This window comes from Geotrypetes seraphini, chromosome 10 (assembly GCF_902459505.1).
Source record: "Geotrypetes seraphini chromosome 10, aGeoSer1.1, whole genome shotgun sequence".
Taxonomy (NCBI): Eukaryota; Metazoa; Chordata; class Amphibia; order Gymnophiona; family Dermophiidae; genus Geotrypetes; species Geotrypetes seraphini.
Window position 1 is genome coordinate 74,054,705 of NC_047093.1, and position 22,785 is coordinate 74,077,489.

The 22,785-nt window shown below is 43.6% G+C and overlaps 1 protein-coding gene across 1 annotated transcript in view; it reads right to left on the minus strand.

The window, feature by feature from the left end:
- The window catches only part of WDR38 (WD repeat domain 38), a 42,063-nt gene that overhangs the window by 12,367 nt on the left and 6,911 nt on the right, over window positions 1-22,785 (minus strand). Inside the window, exons 3-7 of the mRNA XM_033961337.1 lie at window positions 17,334-17,450; window positions 15,262-15,359; window positions 10,941-11,021; window positions 5,355-5,477; window positions 4,921-5,070 (exon numbers count right to left, since the gene is read on the minus strand). Of these exons, the coding sequence (XP_033817228.1) occupies window positions 4,921-5,070; window positions 5,355-5,477; window positions 10,941-11,021; window positions 15,262-15,359; window positions 17,334-17,450 (569 nt within the window). The remainder of the gene's footprint in view (window positions 1-4,920; window positions 5,071-5,354; window positions 5,478-10,940; window positions 11,022-15,261; window positions 15,360-17,333; window positions 17,451-22,785) is intronic.

The following is a 22,785-nucleotide window of genomic DNA, read 5'->3' on the forward strand; positions in this document are numbered from 1 at the left end:
TCCATGATAGCGTTACTGGAGGTGGTTCAATGGGCCTGAGCACACGTGTCTCCTTCAGGAAGCTTTTCTGTTACACTGGTAAATGCAAATGCAAAAGTTGGAGGTGAGGAGGTTACTCTGAGAAGAGATGAGGAGTTGTCTGGTTTGGTGACTTCACAGTCCAAAATGAACACAAAATATTTGTTTGGAACCTCTGGAGTGGATGATTATAACTATGAATGTCTCAAGGGCTGGGGGGCTTATTGGCTGGGTCAGATGGTGCAGGAACTCTGATCTGAGGAAAAAAACAAAGTGGTCCCTCAACAAATTGGAGACCAGGGTTACCCACCTGGCTTTGATGGCCTTCCAGTCATGGCTCAAAGGCAAAGCAACGAGAATACTGTTGGACAACATGACAGCAGAGGACAAAGAGTCACTAGGTGGTGGCAAAAGCAATGAGTTTGATGGTCTAGGGAGAGCCATCTGTCAGATCTGTTTACAGCTCGTGTGGCAGGCATAGAGAATGTTCAGGTGGATTATTTGAGCAAAAATCTCATGGATCCAGGAGAATGAAGTGTATCCTGAGAAGCCTTCATGCTGCCTGAGGCCAACCACTAATTGGCTTGATGGAGTTGGTGAGCAATGTGAAAGTATTCAGATTTTTCAGTCTGTGGAGAGACTTTTAGTTGGAAGGAATAGATGCCCTTCAGCTATGTCTCCAGGACAGATTGCTGTATGTGTTCATGCCATGGCCAACAGATAAAAGGCCACTAAAATCTGGTGATGTTGGTAACTCTAAACTGGCTCCAGAGACCCTGGTACAGAGCCCTGATATGTCTAACAGCTCCAATGAAGTTCTTGATAGCAGAAAGTCTTTTGCTGCAGGGTCCAGTTCACATGCTAGATCTATTTCTATTTTGTCTTATGGCTTGGCTCTTGAGAGGGCAAGGCTACGAAAAAGAGGATATTCAGGTATGGTGATTTCTACCATGTTGAAGTCAAGGAAGGAGACTACTTCTTTGGCTTATGTCAGGATTTGGTACATTTATGAAAATTACTGCTGATAGCAATACCTTGTGCCCCTCAGGGCTTTCCTAGGAAAGATTTTGGACTTTTTGCTAGATAGAGTGTTGGCCTTGGCTTCCCTGAAAGTACAGGTAAAATCATTGGCAAGCTATAGAGACTTAGTAGGCAAAAAGATGCTGGCCTGTCATCCAAATATGGTTAGAATTTTGAGATGAGTTGTTGATTAGGCCTCTTAAATATCTGTCAACCAGAGAATCTCTCTGCCAGTTTTAGAAGGCTTGAAGGTGGCCATGAAGCAGAGGCAGTTCCATTAGTTGGATGTAGGTAATGTGTTACGTGAGTATCTTTGGCTGAGGAAAGTTTCATTGCTCAAATAATTTAATTGCTTTGTTTGGAAGTGGCAGTGAAGGTATCAATTGCATATTGGATAAAAAGACTCCCATATTTTCATGCATATAATTCACATGTTATATGCAAACATAGAAACATGATGGCAGATAAAGGCCAAATGGCCCATCTAGTCTGCCCATCCGCAGTAACCATTATATAGAAACATAGAAACATGATGGCAGATAAAAGCCAAATGGCCCATTCAATTTTACCAACCAGTAGATCACCCACATGCTATATACTTGAGTGTGCTATATGGAATTTTTTACACAGCCAGCCTCCCATTTACTTTCTATGGTGTGCCAGAGGAGAGGCCCACCGATGCTACTTGAGGCTCCTGTGTGAATTAAAAACAAAATAAGGAGGTCTATGGGGAGGGAGTGCAGGTAGGAAAGTAAGTGAAAGGAAAAAATATCAGACACCAGGAGATCTGCCAGAAGCTGTATTTCACGTATATAACACACACATGTTATATGTGTGGACATGTTATATGAGATGTTTTTTTTTTATATGGCCACTGAATTTGTTCATGCTGTATGCATAAAAATATGTATGTATTTTGGGGCCATCCAGTGCCTCTGGTTCTTAAGGCACATTTGACCAGGTGACAGACATCATTGTGGGCAGAGACCAATCTTATTTCCCCTCTGGTCATTCTTGCATCCTTTGTGAAACACTATCAGTTGGATGTTCAGTGTTAGCAGGATGCAGTTTTTGGTGAGCAAGTGCAAACTTTCCACTCAATATTCAACCTGCGGCAGTATGTGCTACCAGAGCTGCTAATAGCCATAGGCTGAACTGACTCCTGATATTAGGGCATGTGTGATTCCTGGCATTGAAAATCTGGATATCAGTGGTCACCCGGATGATAACCTGGCACCAGAAATATTCAGACTGGTTAACTTTAGGGCCTTTTTGTTGTCCTAACTCTATGCAGCTACTTAACTGGTTAGTAGACTGAAAATTGCTGGTTAAACCCTTTGAATATCGTGTGGTTTGGCCTTGGGAAGGGCTCACCTGTAGAGGGTAGAGCTTTGATACTTTCCAAGTGTCTAAATCAGTCTAGAGGGATGCTAAGGAAAGATAAATTAGGTCTTACCTCTAATTATCTTTCCTTTACTCCTTCCAGACCATTTCAGAAACTAGCCTTAAATAGTGTTCCAGTGGTATTACTGTTGGTGTCTATAGAAGATGAATGACAGTGGATCAGTGTTAGAGAGAGAGAGAGAGCAAGATATACCAATCCACATGCAAGCCATGGAATCGAGGGTGAAATACTCACATGGATTAAAAACTGGCTGGAGCATAGGAAACAGAGAGTGGGGGTAAATGGACAATACTCGGACTGGAAGAGCGTCACCAGTGTGGTGCCGCAGGGCTCGGTATTTGGACCCGTGCTCTTCAACATCTTTATAAACTATCTGGACATTGGTATGATGAGTGAGATGATTAAATTTGCGGACGATACAAAGTTATTCAGAGTAGTGAAGACACAGGGGGATTGCAAAGATCTGCAACGTGATATAATCAAGCTCAAGAAATGGGCATCGACATGGCAAATGAGGTTCAACGTGGATAAGTGTAAAGTGATGCATGTCGGTAACAAAAATCTCATGCACGAATACAGGATGTCCGGGGTGGTACTTGGAGAGTCCTCCCAGGAAAGAGACTTGGGAGTTCTGATCAACAAGTCGATGAAGCCGTCCGTGCAATGTGAGGTGGCAAACAGAATGCTAGGAATGATAAAGAAGGGGTTCAAGACCAGGGATTCAAGACAAAGTTGGACAAGTTCCTGCTCAACTGGAAAGTACGGCGGTGAGGCTAGGCTCATTTAGAGCACTGGTCTTTGACCTAGGGGCTACCGCGTGAGCGGACTGCTGGGCACGATGGACCACTGGTCTGACCCAGCAGTGGCAATTCTTATGTTCTTATCATGAACAGATCAGAGAAGGTTATCATGCCGCTGTACCGGGCCATGGTGTGCCCTCACCTGGAGTACTGCGTCCAGCACTGGTTGCCATACATGAAGAAGGACACGGTACTACTCGAAAGGGTCCAGAGAAGAGCTGGTTAAGGCTGGAGGAGTTGCTGTACAGTGAGAGAATGAAGAAACTGGGCCTCTTCTCCCTTGAAAAGAGGAGACTGAGAGGGGACATGATCGAAACATTCAAAATACTGAAGGGAATAGACTTAGTAGATAAAGACAGATTGTTCACCCTCTCCAAGGTAGGGAGAATGAGAGGGCACTCTCTAAAGTTGAAAGGGGGTAGATTCTGTACAAAAGTAAGGAAGTTCTTCTTCACCCAGAGAGTGGTAGAAAACTGGAACGCTCTTCTGGAGTCTGTTATAGAGGAAAACACACTCCAGGGATTCAAGACAAAATTGGACAAGTGAGGCTGGACTCATTTAGAGCACTGGTCTTTGACTGGGGGGGAGGGGGGGAGCGCTGCCGCCGCATGAGCAGACTGCTGGGCACGATGGACCACTGGTCTGACCCAGCAGTGGCAATTCTTATGTTACCAAAAATTGATATTTTTTTTCTTTAGTTTCTCAAGTTCTTTCTGCTTTGGTATAGAAATATTGACTTGCTAAAAGGTGCACATGGTTATTATGATAGGTGTACATTGATGTCAGTGGTTCTCAGTCTCCATCTGTTGATATGAGTGCATAACCCAAACATCTGGACCAGTCTGGAGGGACTAAAGGAAAGAAAATTAGCCGGTAAGATATAATTTATCTTTCCGCAAGTGGAGCTATACAAAGGAGCAGGGCAATTATATTAATGGAATTTTATTTACAGTCAGTTCCTGGGTTAAGAACGAGTTATGTTTTTAAAGCTGCTCTTTAAGTCAGATTTGTATGTACGGTAACTCAAAACTTATAGATTTTAAGATTTTCGCTGCTTATCTCTGTTCCCAGCTGACAAAAGGGCCAACTGTCCCTACCAGTGTTCCCTCTAAGGTACAGCATGCAAAACCACACACTGTTGTTAATGTGGCCAAGCATCATTCCTGAATCTGCTGCAGGAGAAGTGTAGGAGTCTATGCCACTGAAAATATTGCTCATTGAAATAAAATGAAGCCCATCTGCAGTAACCATTATCTCTTTCTCTCTCTGAGAGATGCCATGTGCCTATTCCATGCCTTCTTGAATTCAGATAATCAGGCATCTGTAACTCGGGGACTGCCTGTATTCTGTTTGATATACCAGCATCTGAATGGTATCAGCTCAGAATGGCAGAGATGCTAAATGGTCTGAATTACTTTGTATTTTTCAGAAATTAAACAGTTTTGAAAATTTAGGCACCAAAATAGTTAAAGAATTTGCAGAACACTTGTACTCCTTCCTTTTTTCCCTTTCCAAACCAATTTATCGTTAAAATTTTTGTGCTATTACACAGATATTATGTGAGGTATCTGACCCAGTGCATGTGCCAGGATAGCTGATCTAATTGCTGCATTCCATCCTGGCTCTTTCCCTCTGCTTTCATTCATGTAGAAGTATATTAAGCATAATCTTTGCTACCATCTCATCATATCCTGCAGTGGCCAGTAGCATTCCATCTCTGGAGAATGTCAAACTCTTCACCCATCCTAAGTGGCCATTCAGCATGAAAATCAGAGTTCCGATCAGAGGGTTCCAAACACGTACAGTTCGATCCCAGGAGCCTGAGGCCTAAAAATGGAAGATAGACATGTCTGAATGTAACACAGAATAACAGCTAGAAATACAGTAAGTATATGTCTGAATGTTAGAAGGATCTTAATTTCAACTGGAATCTATGGTAAGATGATAGTAATTATAAATTGGCCAATTAATATTGTTTAAACATTAAATATGCAAAATCAAAATAGCCATGTCTATTTTGTTTTAGGATGGAATCCATAGCCCAATTAAAAAAATGAAACAGGGTGACCCAGGGAGGGATGTAGGAAGAGATGGTGAACAGCGGTTCTTACCAGCATCCCAGGCATGGAGAAACACACACAGCTGATGTTGCCTTTGTGGCCTGCTAGTGTTTTGTCTTTATTTTCACTCTTCAAATTCCAGACTTTCACTGTATAATCCCAAGAGCCAGTGGCCTACGAAGAAATAGTTGTGCTATGGAAACATTCAAAAAACTTCATATATTTTTATTTTTTAGCAAAAACACTCCAGTACGATCATTCTCTCCTTTTTTCCCATGATACAAGGAAAGATGCCAAGGATGATTAACCAAGAGCACAGCAAAAATAACAAATCATCCTTGCATACATAGAGTTGTTGACCATGGGCAAAAGCAGCCAGAGTGCAGGATTCCACTTTGTCCAGAGAACAGCAGTGAAACTGCCCAACAGTAATAATACTTATAAATAAGACCTAGTGGTCTAAAACATACAATAATCACATAAATTAACCCACCATTTTGATAAATTAACACCATTTTGATTCCTTTCAGGATGGCAGATCGTGACACAGATGGAAGCAAAAGTTAAGCTGCTGCAAGGACACCCTGATGCAGTGGGGAAGAAATTAATACCCACGAAATTCAGGCCACGTTGGTTACTTTATATTACATTAGTGATTATTATTCCGCCATTATCTTGTGGTTCAAGGCGGATTACAGAAGAGGATTTCTGGATTGCTTCAGAAGATTGAAATGTTTCATACGGTGTTAGTTAGTCTTCATGGATTTCTTGAATAGCAGGGGTTTTACTTCTTTTCTGAAAGTTTTGTAGTCTGGGGTCGCGATTACCGTATTTTCACGCATATAACGCGCGCGTTATACGCGTTTTTACCTACCGCGCATACCCCTCGCGCGTTATATGCGTGAGCGCGGTATACGAAAGTTTTCAAACATAGTTCCCACCCCGCCCGACGCCCGATTCACCCCCCCAGCAGGACCACTCGCACCCCCACCCCGAACGACCACTCGCACGCGCTCCCACCCGCACCCGCATCCACGATCGGAGCAAGAGGGAGCCCAAGCCCTCTTGCCCGGCCGACTCCCCGACGTCCGATACATCCCCCCCCCCCGGCAGGACCACTCGCACCCCCACCCCGAAGGACCGCCGACTTCCCGACAATATCGGGCCAGAAGGGAGCCCAAACCCTCCTGGCCACGGCGACCCCCTAACCCCACCCCGCACTACATTACGGGCAGGAGGGATCCCAGGCCCTCCTGCCCTCGACGCAAACCCCCCTCCCCCCCAACGACCGTCCCCCCCCCAAGAACCTCCGACCGCCCCCCCAGCCGACCCGCGACCCCCCTGGCCGACCCCCACGACCCCCCCACCCCCCTTCCCCGTACCTTTGGAAGTTGGCCGGACAGACGGGAGCCAAACCCGCCTGTCCGGCAGGCAGCCAACGAAGGAATGAGGCCGGATTGGCCCATCCGTCCTAAAGCTCCGCCTACTGGTGGGGCCTAAGGCGCGTGGGCCAATCAGAATAGGCCCTGGAGCCTTAGGTCCCACCTGGGGGCGCGGCCTGAGGCACATGGGCCCAACCCGACCATGTGCCTCAGGCCGCGCCCCCAGGTGGGACCTAAGGCTCCAGGGCCTATTCTGATTGGCCCACGCGCCTTAGGCCCCACCAGTAGGCGGAGCTTTAGGACGGATGGGCCAATCCGGCCTCATTCCTTCGTTGGCTGCCTGCCGGACAGGCGGGTTTGGCTCCCGTCTGTCCGGCCAACTACCAAAGGTACGGGGAAGGGGGGTGGGGGGGTCGTGGGGATCGCCAGGGGGGTCGCGGGTCGGCTGGGGGAGCGGTCGGAGGTTCTTGGGGGGGGCGGTCGTTGGGGGGGAGGGGGGTTTGCGTCGAGGGCAGGAGGGCCTGGGATCCCTCCTGCCCGTAATGTAGTGCGGGGTGGGGTTAGGGGGTCGCCGTGGCCAGGAGGGTTTGGGCTCCCTTCTGGCCCAACTACCAAAGGTACGGGGAAGGGGGGTGGGGGGGTCGTGGGGGTCGCCAGGGGGGGTCGCGGGTCGGCTGGGGGGGCGGTCGGAGGTTCTTAGGGGGGGGGCGGTCGTTGGGGGGAGGGGGGTTTGCGTCGAGGGCAGGAGGGCCTGGGATCCCTCCTGCCCGTAATGTAGTGCGGGGTGGGGTTAGGGGGTCGCCGTGGCCAGGAGGATTTGGGCTCCCTCCTGGCCCGATATTGTTGGGGAGTCGGCGGTCCTTCGGGGGGAGGGATGTATCGGACGTCGGGGGGGGGGCATCAGGCTTTCAGGATGGGGACAGACCTTCAAGGGGGGACAGTGCACGGAAGTCAGGGGGGGGGGAACGGAGAGTCGGGACAGCGCACGGAGAGGCGGGGCAGTGCACGGAAGTCAGGGGGGGTGAACGGAGAGTCGGGACAGCGCACGGAGAGGCGGGGCAGTGCACGGAAGTCAGGGGGGGTGAACGGAGAGTCGGGACAGCGCACGGAAATTCAGGGCAGTGCACGGAAGTCAGGGGGGGGGTGAACGGAGAGTCGGGACAGCGCACGGAAAGTCGGGGCAGTGCACGGAAGTCAGGGGGGGGTGAACGGAGGGTCGGGACAGCGCACGGAGAGGCGGGGCAGTGCACGGAAGTCAGGGGGGTGAACGGAGAGTCGGGCAGCATGCGCGGTATAATCGTGAGCGCGTTATACCAAAGTTTTTGTGCTTATCATCGTGATTTCTGCGCGCTATACACGTGTGCGCGTTTTATACGGGTGCGTGTTATTTGCGTGAAAATACGGTAGTAGAATGGAGAGTTGGTGGTCTAGTTTTGCTGCCTGTGTGGCTAGAAGGCCTTCGTACAGTTTTTTCCATTTGATGTCTCTGATTGGAGGGTATGTGAATGGAGTCTGGGTTCTCCTGTGTCTGGTTGTGGTAGTTTGGATTAGGCGGTTGTTCAAGTAGGCTGGGCTGTCACCATTTATGGATTTAAATAATAAGTAGAATTTAAATAGTATTTTTGCTTGAATTGGGAGCCAGTGTGAGTCGAGGTATGCCTCGGTGATGTGGTCGTGTTTTCTTAGTGAATAGATTAGTCTCAGGGCCATGTTTTGTACTGTTTGTAGTTGTTTTATCATTGTTGCGGAGCAAGGGAGATAGAGGATGTTGCAGTAGTCGAGGAGACCTAGGACTAGGGACTGGACCATGAGCTGGAATTGTTTTCTGTCAAAGAATTTTTGAACTTGCCTTAGGGTTCTCATGACCGCGAATGATTTCTGTATTGTTTTGTTGATTTGTGGTTGCATGGTGCAGCATCTGTCTATCTTCATTCCCAGAAGTTTTAGAGTAGGTATGTGACTTAGTTTATTACTAGGTTTGTTATGGTTGGGGTTTTATTTTTTTTCGAGAAGTATGAATTTTGTTTTGTCTGGGTTCAGTTTTAGTTTGTGGTCTTTCATCCATGTTGCCACTGTTTCTAGAGTTCTGTATAGTGTGTCTGTCATGGTGTGCGTTGGCTGATTAAAAGGAAGGAGAATGGTGATGTCATCTGTATAGCTATAGGAGGTTAAGCCTATCTTGTCTAGGCAGGTGCCGAGGGATGCAATGTAGAGATTGAAGAATGTTGGGGATAATGGCGAGCCTTGGGGTACGCCACAGGGGTTGGACCATGGTTCTGATTTTTATTTGTTTGTCTTTACTCTGTAGGTCCTGGATTGTAGGAATCCTTGAAACCATGTGTGTACTTTGTCTGTGATTCCTATTGTATCTAGTATTTGTAGCAGGATGTCATGGTCTACCAGGTCAAATGCTGCGGTGAGATCTAGTTGTATAATCAGCATTTTTTTGTCTGTGCTGAGGTGTTGTCTAGTTGTGTCCATAAGGGAGCCTAGTAGTGTCTCATTGCTGAAGTTGGCTCTGAATCCAGACTGCGTAGGGTGGAGCAAATTGTGGTTTTCTAGGTAGTTGGTGAGGAGTTTAGCTACGAGGCTATCCATTAGCTTGACATATAGTGGAATTGAGGCGATGGGTCTGTAGTTGGATGGTTGATCTGTTGCTCCTTTTGGGTCTTTCAAGATCAGGGTAACAATGATTTTGGAGAAGTCTTGTGGGAAAAGGCCATCTTTGAGCATGGTTTGTATCCATTGCATGAGGAGAGTGCGGAATTTTAGGCTGGAGGTTTTTAATAGGTATGGAGGGCATTGTTTGAGGTCGCAAGCTGCGTGGTTGTTTTTTTTATAGAGTTTGTTAAGGTCGGACCATTGTATTGTGGAGAAGTGGGACCAGGTTCTGTCTGGTGCAGCTGATTCTTTTTCTGTGGGGGGCATTGTGATCTCTTCTAAGTGGGTTGGGGTTCCTGCGAAGTTTGTCCTGCCAGTTGTAATTTTGTTTTTAAAGTATTCAGCTAAAAGCAGCTTCAAAAGTGTACTTAAAGATGAATTAAGGAATCATGAAAAGCAAATACAAAAGCTAAGTTACATTTTTCCTCTATGAATAGAGATTGAACTGCTGTCTCTATGTTTAAAGTTATTTTTTCAACACAAGGGGTAACAATTTGGGGATTTTTGTAAAACAGTATCTATGCACGGGTTTTAGGAAAGGTAGTTTTAAAGTTATGAAAACAGTTAAGCAATAAAAGAAAAAAGTATTTAATAAAGGATTTTTGCCTATGACTGTTCATTGTGAGCTGAGTGAATTATCACGTTTGTGATCCATATGGGTTTATTGGCTCTGATTCTGAGGCATTTTCCCTACTGAATAAAAATGAAAACAATAATTTGAATAACCCCTATTGAATGATGACAGATTTTTAGTGGGTTAATTTATGTGATTATTGTCAACAGTAACAGTGACCTTATATCTCAGATGCTAACTAGGGTCAACCTGGCTGGCACCTACTTTGGAGACCACCAGGATAAACCACCAGGATAAACAAGTAAAAAGAAATAGAAAACCTCTGCTAAGGAAAAGGTCATCTAATCTCCACATTCACTAGAAATAGGACAGCAAAAACATAACACAACTGTGATGCATATGTTGGTCTCATAGGTACAGACTGTGATGACTGCATGGTTCATTTCCTCCCTATCACTCTTTATTTAGGCAGTAAGCATCTTGCTGGGATGAGTGCTGGTGCCAGATATATGATAACACCCGTGGCTGGTGGTACTTTTATTATCTAACAGATTTAGTGAAGCATAAACTTTTAAAAGATGTCTTCTTCAGATGCACTTGACAAAAAGAATTTGTTACCACAGAGTAATAGAGCTACCCTTCTGGAAGTTTTATCAGAACTGTCATGGATATTTTTTAAATCAAAATTTAAGGGACTTTTTACCAAACTGATGTATAAAGTGACCTTAGCACGTCTTTATAGCAAGTCATTCCTACATGCAAATGGATCTCATGCATATTCATTGGGGAAATCCTAAAAACCCGACTGGATTTTTGCCACAAGGGTAAAATGGCTGATTTTTCCATTTTCTGTATTAATGACCACTTGCAAATTCTTCCATTAATATATGGTCATTAGCACATGAGCCCCTACTTCCACTAAGTTTTTTAAGTTGCACTAATGAACTGAATGCACACCCCTAGCAGACAGGCAAGTCCAAAGTATTGACAAGTATGAGCTATACAGTTTTGTATCTTTACCAGGTGTGGTGTGTTAGGTGAGAATGCGCTGGTCTGGATGACATCATGATGCCCAGAGAAGACCTTCAATATGCATCCTACCTATAAAAAGGAAACAGCAGCTGTAGAAAAAGTCTGCAGGCATTAATTACTGTAAACAGCTAATACTAAAGGAGAAAAGATGGGCTCTTGATGTACCAAGAATATCTTTCTTTATGGGTGTGTAGTTCTTTAAAGAGAAATGTGCTCAAAGTATACAGTATATCAACCTATTCGGATCAAAAGGATGGCTAAGGAGAAATGTTCTCTGCGAGTACAAAGCACTAAACTGCAAGCCTGTGCCCTCTGGAAAATCAAAATTATGTTTTTCAGATCTGTATCAGTTATTAAACAGATTTCTGTATATGAAGAGCTGAGAGTGTGGCTTCCAATTTCCAAGTTTATTTAATTTCTTCTATCCTGCACCAAAGGCAGACTTTCTGGGTGGCTTACAATCTAAAATTGCAGGAAAAAAGGACAGGGATTTGGGTGAGACAGAATATAATAGCAACATTAAGGTGAGGTTAGAAGGGCGAACTACAGCTTTTTAAAAGGATAGAGGGAGGTTAAATACATTCGGTAAGCTCTGCATTTTTTCAGTTGCAATATGTGTCTTGAAAGAGAAATTTTTTAAATCGGTTTTAAATTTGTCTATGGAAGCCGGTAGTTGAAGAGATAAAAGGTAAAGAGTTCCATAATTGAGGTCCGTTCACAGAAAAGATGACAGTTCTGACATGTTCGTGTACAATTTCACAATAGGATGGAATTATGAGTCGATTTTGATATGCTGATCTCAGAGATCAAGGCAGGGAAACTACATTACATTACATTACATTAGTGATTTCTATTCCGCCTGTGCCTTGCGGTTCTAGGCGGATTACAGATTAGAAGAGATCTGGACATTACCGAGAGAATTCCGTAACAGTGATTCATGTACTTTACATAATATGGTAGAGAGTTACAAATTATAAGATATCTGGATTTTTCCGAAAGAATTACATAGCAAAGAATCAAGTGTTTACAGGATACAGTGGAGAATATCAGTGTATACGGGTTACAGGAGAAAAGTTACCTAACAATGAAGGAAGAAGTTTGGTGGATTCTGAAGGTAGATGCTATTTAGGAATCAGAATATTTTTGGTGGGTATGGTTCTAGGAGATGACTAATGTGTTATTCACGGGGGAGGGAGAGCATGTGCGAATGGGGAAGAGATTAGTAAGTAGGGACGTGTTTTTTGAATAGAAATGTTTTGATTTCTTTTCGAAACACTTTGATGTCTGTTGTTTTGATCATCAGTTTGGTGATGGTGGGGTCAATTTTCGCTGCCTGTATCGCTAGAAGGCTGCACAAGATCATTGAAAGGGAGAAAGGATGAGAGAGATCTTTTGAGTAAAGTAGATGGGATGGGGGTCAGCTGAAAATGTAGTTGTGTGCAGCTTGAGATGATTCGAGAGAGTTGTTTTACATTACATTACATTACATTTGTGATTTCTATTCCGCATGTGCCTTGCGGTTCTAAGCGGATTACAGTTAAAAGAGATCAGGACATTACCGAGAGAATTACATTACAACGATTTAAGTAAATTACATGTTGTGGTAGATGGAAGATTGAAATTTGCCATAGTGCTGCTTAGGGCATGATGGGGTAGGTGTCTGCGGGGTGTTACAAGAGATTGTATTTCTTATGATAGTAGTTAGCCAGAATTTGAGCAGTAGGTAACGGATGATTAGAAGATTTAACAACATATTTGGTTAGGGATTTGAGGTTTTTGTATAGAATTGATGTTTTTTGGTGCATGCTCTATTTTAGCGGTATAATGTGATTTCTTCGTTAAGGTAACAGCTTTATTATAGGAACTAGCGGTTGTTTTATAAGTCAAGAGTGAAGTGAGTTGGGTAGTGACACCACCTATATTCAGTCTCACACACTTGACTTTTCAGAAGAGAAAGGTCTTTGGTGAATCAGGGATTTCTGGTTGTAGATGTTCGATATTGCTTATAAGGTAGTTGTGGAGCAACTGTGTCTAGAGATAAGAACATAAGAATTGCCGCTGCTGGGTCAGACCAGTGGTCCATCGTGCCCAGCAGTCCGCTCACGCGGCGGCGCTCCGGTCAAAGACCAGCGCCCTGAGTCTAGCCCTACCTGCGTGCGTTCCGGTTCAGCAGGAAATTGTCTAACTTTGTCTTGAATCCCTGGAGGGTGTTTTCTCCTATGACAGACTTCAGAAGAGCGTTCCAGTTTTCTACCACTCTCTGGGTGAAGAAGAACTTCCTTACATTCGTACGGAATCTATCCCCTTTCAATTTTAGTAGAGGAAATATCCCTTTCAATTTTAATAAAGGCAATGCCATTAAGGTCCCTATAGGTAGATTGCTTATGTAAAACACATGTCACGGAGCCAGAAGCAGTCAAAGAGAATGTTATTAAGCAATGATCACTCCATAGGAGGAGGTGAAGCTCAGTGTTGTGGAGAAAATAGTGGGGAGTCTGTACAGACAGGAATTGGTTGATAATATGACCACCACTATCCCCGTCTTCTACATAGCTGCACTAGCAGCTGCTGCGCGGTAACGGCCCCAAAGCCCATAGAGATTTAAAGGGCTTTGGGGTTGTTGCCGCGTGGCTATGTAGAAGAGGGGGTTTGTGTAGGTTTAGTAATGGGTGTAATCATGTTAAGATCAGAGATTAGCATGAGGAAGTCTTTAGCTGTTGAAGAAGCTGGATTGTCACATTGAATACTGAAATCACCAAGAACCAGTGGCGTAGTGAGTGTGTGTGGGGGGGGGGAGGGGGGTGTCTGCCCTGGGCACCATTTTGGTGAGGACCACTGCCAAGAACTACAGGGTGAGGGGTGTTTAAGCATAAGTCTTTGAGAATTTCCTGTAGGAACTGGAGTGACTGATTAGTTGAAAGAGGAGGGTGAAGAAGGAAATTTAATGGTGGGTTAGAAGCAAGCTGAAACCGAAGTGTCTCAATTAACATAAGGTAAAGAGATGGGTGATATTCAGGGGTGATGAATGAAGAATGCTGTCAGTTTGGATAGATCAAGTTCTATGTGGATAGATTTACTAAACCTAATGATATGTATTTATGGTACAGTGTTCTGCTTTCATTAACTTATTCTATGTTATTAGAACGTTAGTTCATCCTGAAAGTTAAGGGGCCAGTAGAATTCTATAAATGCCAAGTCTCACTCAGTAGTTTGTCACACTCATTTGAAGGCTTTGTCATTAATAGTCCTCGAGCCTCTTTTCTCACTGATTAGAACCTCAGTGCCAGTGCACTGATCCTGATCACTATTTTCATGACAACTAAGCCTATGAAAAGAAAAAACAAGTGGCCCAACTAGTAAGATGAAATCCGAGCATGCACCCCGCTATGGCCTCTCCCTGTTCCCTCATCCTTTACCTACAGATACATGTTTCTTAAACAGCATATTTTGATCGTGAAGTACACAACATACAGATCAGGCATATTTATTGCGTGTTCCTTGATACCACCATTTTATGGCATATTTGTTGCATGTCCCTTGATATCAAAGAAAAATGGGGAGACCCACTGATCCACAGTGAAAACAATCCACCGATGAAAAAAAACCAAAAACTGTGAATACAGATGTTCTGGAGATAATTTATTATACACTGACATATAAAACCATGAAAATTCAAAGATAAAAAGAACAATGATAAAAATACAGTGGGTCCGGTTGTTTTTTTATCACTGTACTTTTTATCATTGAATTTTCATGGTTTTATATGTCAGTGTATAATTATCGCCAGAACATCTGTATCCACAGTTTTTTGTCCCTTAATAACACCATTTTATGGGACCTCTGAAGAAGACGTGCTGATCGAAACACGGACCGTGTTGGGTCCCATATTTTGTAGAAAATGGTCTATTTGTACACAACCATCTGTTTTAAATAAACTTTGCCTACGTTTTGTACACCTGTCTGCAGTTCCTTTCTTTGCCCTTGGAAACCTATGTGCATACTTTTAGCCACTGAACGAAGAGCAATTATATCAGCTGAGAGAATTTACCCATATTGCTTCCACTCTGTCTGTGTCCTTTTCAGACAACAACCACTGATTTGTTTTGAAGAATGCTAGTGTAGAAGGACCGAGGTTGAAATAGACACTAGAAAATGACATGGGATTATTTCCCGCGGTTATCCGCGGGGATGGGAACGGTGATGAATTTTGTCACTGTGTCATTCTCTACCTTCAATCTCATTCTTTAGGGTGACAAATCTCACACTCTGGGATGGTTCACCCTAGGCATCCTTGGAATTTGCATATTACCTGAACATCCCAGAGAATAGCTGTACGGTCCCAACCTGCTGACAGCAGTTTCTTGGAACTAGGACTGAAACAAACGGTTTCTACACTCTTATTATGACCTGAAACAAAAAAAATGGAGAGTTTCAAAGAATACATTAAGGGTTCCTTTTACAAAGGTGCGCTAGCATTTTTAGTGCATGCATCAGATTAGCACACACTATAGTGCGTGCTACCCGAAAAACTACCACCTGCTCAAGAGGAGGCGGTAACGGCTAGCGCAAGTGGCATTTTAGCTCACGTTATTCTGCGCGTTAAGGCCCTAACACACCTTTGTAAAAGGAGCCCTAAATTGACTTGGTATAATGAGTCTATATATTGTCAATTGTAGACCCAATACAGTGGAACTGGTTCTTGTACAATTTATTTGAAAAATGGTGCAGTGGTCAACACAATAAAATATACAATAGGACAAAATGCACAATATAAATGTGGCATAGACCCGATACGGGCTGTGTTTTGGTCGTGACAATGACCTTCTTCTGGGATCCGGTCTTGCTATGAGCCACTGTGTGCATAAACAGCGTAGTTGTTTTACAGACTATGCTTTTTACGCATTCAGTGGTTTGTGGGGTTTTTTTGCATTTTTTAAAAATTTGTGGCTCATAGCAGGACCACGATGGAACGTGATTTAGGAGTGATCATTAGCGACGATATGAAGGCTGCCAATCAAGTAGAGAAGGCTTCATCCAAGGCAAGACAAATGATGGGCTGTATCCGTAGGGGTTTTGTCAGCAGAAAACCTGAAGTAATAATGCCACTGTACAGATCCATGGTGAGACCTCATCTTGAGTATTGTGTTCAATTCTGGAGACCACACTACCGAAAAGATGTGTTGAGAATTGAGTCGGTTCAGCGAATGGCTACCAGGATCGTTTTGGGGCTCAGGGATCTCACGTATGAAGAAAGGTTAAAAAAACTGCGGATGTACTCACTGGAGGAGCGAAGACAGAGAGGAGACATGTTTGAAACCTTTAAGTATATTACTGGGCGTATAGTGGTGAAAGATGATATCTTCAGTCTTACGGGGCCCTCGGTAACCAGAGGACACTCGCTGAAAATCAGGGGAGGGAAATTTCAGGGTGATGCTAGGAAGTACTTCTTCACCGAAAGGGTGGTCGATCATTGGAACGAGCTGCCTCAGCGGGTGATTGAGGCCAGCAGCGTGTTAGATTTCAAGAGAAAATGGGATATTCATGTAGGATCTCTAGGAGAGTAAGAATCAGGGAGTGGGTCATTGGTATGGGCAGACTCGATGGGCTATGGCCCTTTTCTGCCGTCAATTTCTATGTTTCTATGTTTCTATAGCAAGACCAGACCCCGGAAGAAGGTCGTTGTCACAAACGAAACGCGGCCTGTGTCGGGTCTATGCCACATTTATATTGCGCATTTTGTGCTATTGTATAATTTATTGTGTTGACCACCGCACCATTTTTCAAATAAATCGTACAACAAGATATCAGTTCCACTTTTTTCTCTTTTTGCTTTGCGTTTTGTTCTCTTGGAACTTTCCCGGTGGACTTGTTTTGTGCAGACCCAATACAGTGCCAATTCACTTATAACATGGTCAAATATTCTGGACCCCCAAGGTCCACATTACATGGCATCTACAGTGTATATTGGCTTTATCATGCTAAAGATAAAGCACATTCTAAATAGAGTCAAATAGGGAGATATGCAGTAGAAAAGCTGTACCTTTCCTTGAAGCCTTTCTTATCCCCATCTGTATAATTAAGATCTTTGGGGTATGGCCCCAGGAGGTTGCTATATGAGAGTTGGTGGGTGAAAATTGCTTTTATTTACATGTTTGGCTATTATATGACAAATTATTGCATTTAGTTAATTCTTTCAAGGTAAGTTGAATGGCGTTTGAGGGACATTTATTGTTAACCACATCAAGCTTCCTTTGGTTGAAGACCCGGTATATAAGATGACATTTAGTTTAGTTTTAGTTTAGGAAGTCAAAAAAAGGAAGCTTAAAATGAGCTAAACCATATAGCATGGAAAGAAAATGTTACCCAGGAGCACACACGCACCTCTTAACACATGGAGGCACTCGGTGGTTTCCATTTTCCACACTCGGACCGTACAGTCATGGGAGCCACTGGCAAAAAGCATGCCATCAGGAGAAAAGCAGCCGGCCTTTACTGGACCTGGAAAGAAGCAGAAAAGGATGCTGCCAGCTTCAGTGCCAAACTAAAGTATGTTTCTGAGTGAAGAAACCAAGAATCGGATCCAGTTACCTTCCGTAAGTTTTATTACGTTAACAATGATTAGGAACAGATTATTTTGTTACGCTGGATCCTCACTGTGGAATTCACTGCCAATTGATTTGAGTAGTTATTTCCAGCTATTCATTGTTTAGTAAGGCTCTGAAGATTTGGTTATTTGAAAAAAGCAACAACTATGTCAATGTTCGATTGATCTGTTTCTTTATGAACATTTGTATTGATTTTATTGTAAACCGCTTTAAAATCTTAGTTATACTAAGTGATATATTAAGTTAATAAATTAAACCAAATCAAATTAATGGCAGATAAAAACATAGAAACAAGAACAAGAAAGAAACTGTAGATGGCAATGTACAAGGACATGAATCTTTATTTAAAAACCATATAAATTTGTAATCCTTTAAAAGTGACTCTCATATGCATGGAATACGGACCCTACACGGTCCAATTTTCAGAGAAACACTCCTTCCAAGATGTCCAATGTATCACATGTAGAGAGTGATGTAGAAAATAATGTAGTAATATGGTCATCAAAATTTTCAAATCTGATGCCGAAAAATCTCCTTCTAAGCCGACACACTGGGTGAGTCCGGACCCCTGAGGAAGGAGTGTTTCTCTGAAACATGGACCATGTAGGGTCTGTATTTCATGTATATGAGAGTCACTTTTAAAGGATTACAAATTTATATGGTTTTTAAATAAAGATTCCTGTCCTTGTACATTGCCATCTGCAGTTTCTTTCTTGTTTTTGGTGCTCGCTTTTTACTGCATACTCGGATTTTTCTTTGTTTTGCTAGACAGAAATATAGAAGCATGCCAGCAGATAAAGGCCTAATGGCCCATCCAGTCTGCCCTTCCCCACCATCCATTATCTTCTCTTCTCCCTAAGAGATTCCACATGCCTGTCCCACGCTATCGAATTCAGATACAGCCCCATCTCTACCACCTCCACCAAGAGACCATTCCAAGCTTCTACCACCCTTTTCTTACATTACTCCTGAACCTATCACCTCTTAACTTCATCCTATTCCCTCGCCCTCTGGAGACTTGTTTTCAGAACTGCCAAGTTACCCAGTTCTAGGAGAAAGGTGTGTGTGTATAGTCCTGGTTTTGAACTTCTATGCCATAGCAATGTGCTATTTGTAGTCTCTAATTCTTATTTGCTGAAATCAGTGCTGCAGGTCTTATCATGCACCAGGATAGGGTGTTAAAAATCCAGAACTGGCTTAAAATCTCCCTCCTAGAACTCAGTAAATTGGCAGCTTTGTATTTCACCTATTGCAAGACTGTGCCTTCTTCTGGAGCTTCAGGTTTCCTTGCCTTTCATTACTATTGGGGTTCATTTTTGCTCAACCCCAGCTGTACTGCATTCTGTTACTAGATGTTACATTCATTTATCACCAATTTCGTAAAGAAGTCCTTCCTCTGATCATTTCTGAGTCTATTCTTTTCCAGTGTTCCTTGATAATTTTGCCATGTATGTGCGCTAACCGTGTGGTAATTATTATTATTTTTTTTGAAGAGTGTGTTGAGATGGGAAGTAGGTGTTCCTGTACTAACCAGTTAGCCCATCTACATTATCACATGCTAACTTGTTAGTGCACAGATAATGCGGAAGCCCCTGTTGTCTCTTTAATAGACGGTTGTAAGTGTTTCTGTGGTAATTTTTAAACATGGTCATGGTAAAATTGGCCTTAGAAAGACTAACATAAGGGCACTCTAAGGCCAATTCTTTACTGCAGTTTAGTAAAAGTACCCCCTAAAGATGGAATAGATAACAAAGGCATTATTTGACCACAAGGGCCTATTTGGCCTATAAATCCCCAGTATTCTGGTCAAATTATATGGGGCACATGATGCCTGGGCTTTGTGGAACAGCCAAAAGATCATACATTTTAGACTATGGTATTATTAGATTTTTAGGGTTTTTAGCCATTGGTTCTTAACTCTCTAATCCTCCTCAACTTTTATTGTATTTTAAATGTATTTTAAATGATGTAAACCGCATAGAATTTCACGGCTTTGCGGTATATAAATAAACTGTGAAGTTGGGGCATGATATGCAAGAAAAAAGACAATGTAGTTAGTAATTTGTTGTATGCTGTTTTAATGCTGCTATTTGTGATGCATTACCTCAGACTGTATGTATAATCTCATAGTTTGATAACTTTATGTAGCATAACTCTATACAAATGTAACCCCTGGCCTCCTATTGTACCCTATGGCTGGTTATGTGCACAGGAGGCAGACCAGAAGAATACAATCAGGTAAACAGGACAAATATAATTTTTTCCTATACCAGTATATTCAGGGTTCTGGGAAACTGATCCCCAGAGCTATATGGATAGAGGTAGCCAACAGCTTAGAGAAATTCTCTGCCAGCTACCACAAAACTTAACCAGAGAGAAAAAAGCTGCATCGCCCTACTTCAGATTGCTCCCTTCCCCTTCTCATTCCAACTGTTTTCTGCCTTTTGTTTTTACTAGGGTTACCATATTTGTGGCCCTACCCCTTGCCCCGCCCCTCACTTAAGCAGTTGCCTGCTGTGTGCAGTCAGGGTTGTAGCAATTCCATGCGACTTGCCCTCCATGGTGCCCCCATCCTTTCTTGTGCTACTGCGCCCATGATATATCAGACTTTCAGTTGCGAGTCTATAAAATGGAGTGGACCAACCCTTGAGTTTATAACCATGTGGAAACAACATTAAACAGTTCTCCAGCTGTAACAGATCTGAAGCAATTGAAAACACTAACCAAACACCAAAATAGCAGTCTCTGTGGACTTTATTTCAAAGCCTGGCCAAGCTCCCTTTCCTGACCATAGTCAGGTTCAGTACCTCTTTTAAAAACATTCAGCAAATGGTCTCATATAGCAAATAGCCCCAGAGGTCTCAGTAACACATGCAGAGCAGAACTTATAGATGGTCAAACCCGTTCCCCCCCCCAAAAAAAATCCTCTACTTATCTTAAATCCGTGGAGGGGCATAATAGAAAGGGACGTCTAAGTCTGTTTACGTCCATCTCGCAAGTCATCCAAAGTTAAAAAGAGCCTAAGACATATTTTCGAAAGATACGTCCAACTTTTTTAAACTTTCAAAAATCGTCTAATTATACATCCTGCCGATCTGTTCGTCCGAGCCACTAAATCGTCCATCTTTATACCACATTTCCGTCCAAGTCCAAAACGCCTAGAACAAGCCCTGTTGGATGTGGGAGGGGTCTGCAAAGCAATGGACTGCATACCCAGACATGCCACCTAAATAGTGGGGTACCTTACAGGGCACTGCTGTGAACTTCACAAAAAGGGTGCCATGACTTCTCCTCACTACAGCTCCCTTATAGGTGATGGTGAGCCCCCCAAACAACCTCCAGAATCCCCTAGACCCACTTATGTACCACCCCAATAGCCCTTATGGCTGCAGGAGCCACTTATATGCCAGTACAAAAGGGTTTTGCGGTTGTATAGGGCAGTGCACAAGTTTAAGTATCAATGCAGTAATTACAGGGGTTTATGGGCATGGGTCCTCCTCTCTATGGGTCCCTAACCCATCCCCAAGACGACTTAAGCTGCTTCTGGGCTGGACGACTAGGCTTTGCTTTGCCAGGCAGCCAGGTGATGATGGTCTGGAGGCTGAAATTTAAAGTTGTGAATAAAATTTTTATGGGGGGGGGAGGGGTTGGTGATCACTGGGGTAGTGTGTGGGGGTTTGTGTTATGTGTTTTCTGTGCTTATCTGGTGAGTTTAGGTGGGTTTTTGTGACTTAGACCATGTTTTACTTGGTCTAAGTCACAACGTCCAAGTTCCGTCGATCCTGGGCTGTATAACTTTCGGTTATACATGCTGTACGACTAAATCTAAGCCAGCCCACGTCCCGGCCAACTCCTGCCCTCGACACGCCTCCTGAAATGCCCCGTTTAGCTTTGGACATTGAGCGGCACTATGAAGGCCTAGGTCGTTTAGAAATACGTCTAAAACCCATTTTTATTTTCGGTGCTTGGACGTTTTTGAGAAATGTTCGTCCAAGTGCTGACTTAGGCCGGTTTTTGGACGTTTTTCTCTTTCGATTATGAGCCCCATAGCATCTATTACAATGAAGTTTATTTCTTGAGGACCTGGCAGCCAAGCCATAGCCTTTTCTTTTTCTCTTTCCCAGGAAACTTGGAAGGACCTTCCTGATACATCCTCCTTTCAGTTGCCCCTAATCTTAGGACTGAGAGCATTATCTTATTTTGTCCCAGGCTAACTTAGGCAGCAGAACAATGGTGCACCTGCACTGTCCACGCAGTAAGTCCTTCCCGTATCCTGGCTGACCTCTTGAATCTTTCCTTCTCTCCTCGGGCCTTGGTGGCTGCTGGCTACATGCAGTGCAAAAGATTGGAGGAGAAAAGAGGCTCTTTTTGCTTGCTACACAGCACACACCAGAAAATAAGGTGATCAATGTGATCTGAGTTGATCTCTACTGGTGCATGCTGTGCATCTGTGATAACCGTCAGCGCTGACTGGAACTCCGAGTCCATCCATCAGTGACTTACCTAGCATATTTGACACCCAGGGTCAATCATTTTTAAAAACACTCTCCTCTATATGAAAAAAAATATTTTTAGTGATAATCCATGAGTCACACCTAGGAAAAGGTAGCATCTTAACCTTTGTAGTGGGGAGTGTGTGGGCGCAGTGGTTAAAGCTACAGCCTCAGCACCCTGAGGTTGTAGGTTCAAACCTATGCTGCTCCTTGTGACCCTGGGCAAGTCACTTAATCCCCCCATTGGCCCAGGCACATTAGATAGATTGTGAGCCCACCGGAACAGACAGGGAAAAATGCTTGAGTACCTGAATAAATTCATGTAAAACCATTCTGAACTCCCCTGGGAGAATGGTATAGAAAATTGAATAAATAAAGAGCACTAGAACATTAATACACCCATTGTAAAACTAAGCAGGCCAGATTATAGAAACATAGAAGATGACGGCAGAAAAAGGGCTATAGCCCATCAAGTCTGCCCACCGTACTGTCCCTTCCTCTTAAGCCTATACCTAGTGACTATTCAGATTGACTCTCTTAGGGATCCCCTCTTTCCTCCTCTGACCCTCGTAGGGATCCCACATATGTATCCCATTTATTCTTGAAGTCCAGCACGTTGTTGGCCTCGATCACCTGCGCTGGAAGCTCATTCCAACGGTCAACCACTCTTTCTGTGAAGAAATACTTCCTTATGTCGCCACGAAATTTCCCGCCCCTGAGTTTGAGCGGATGCCC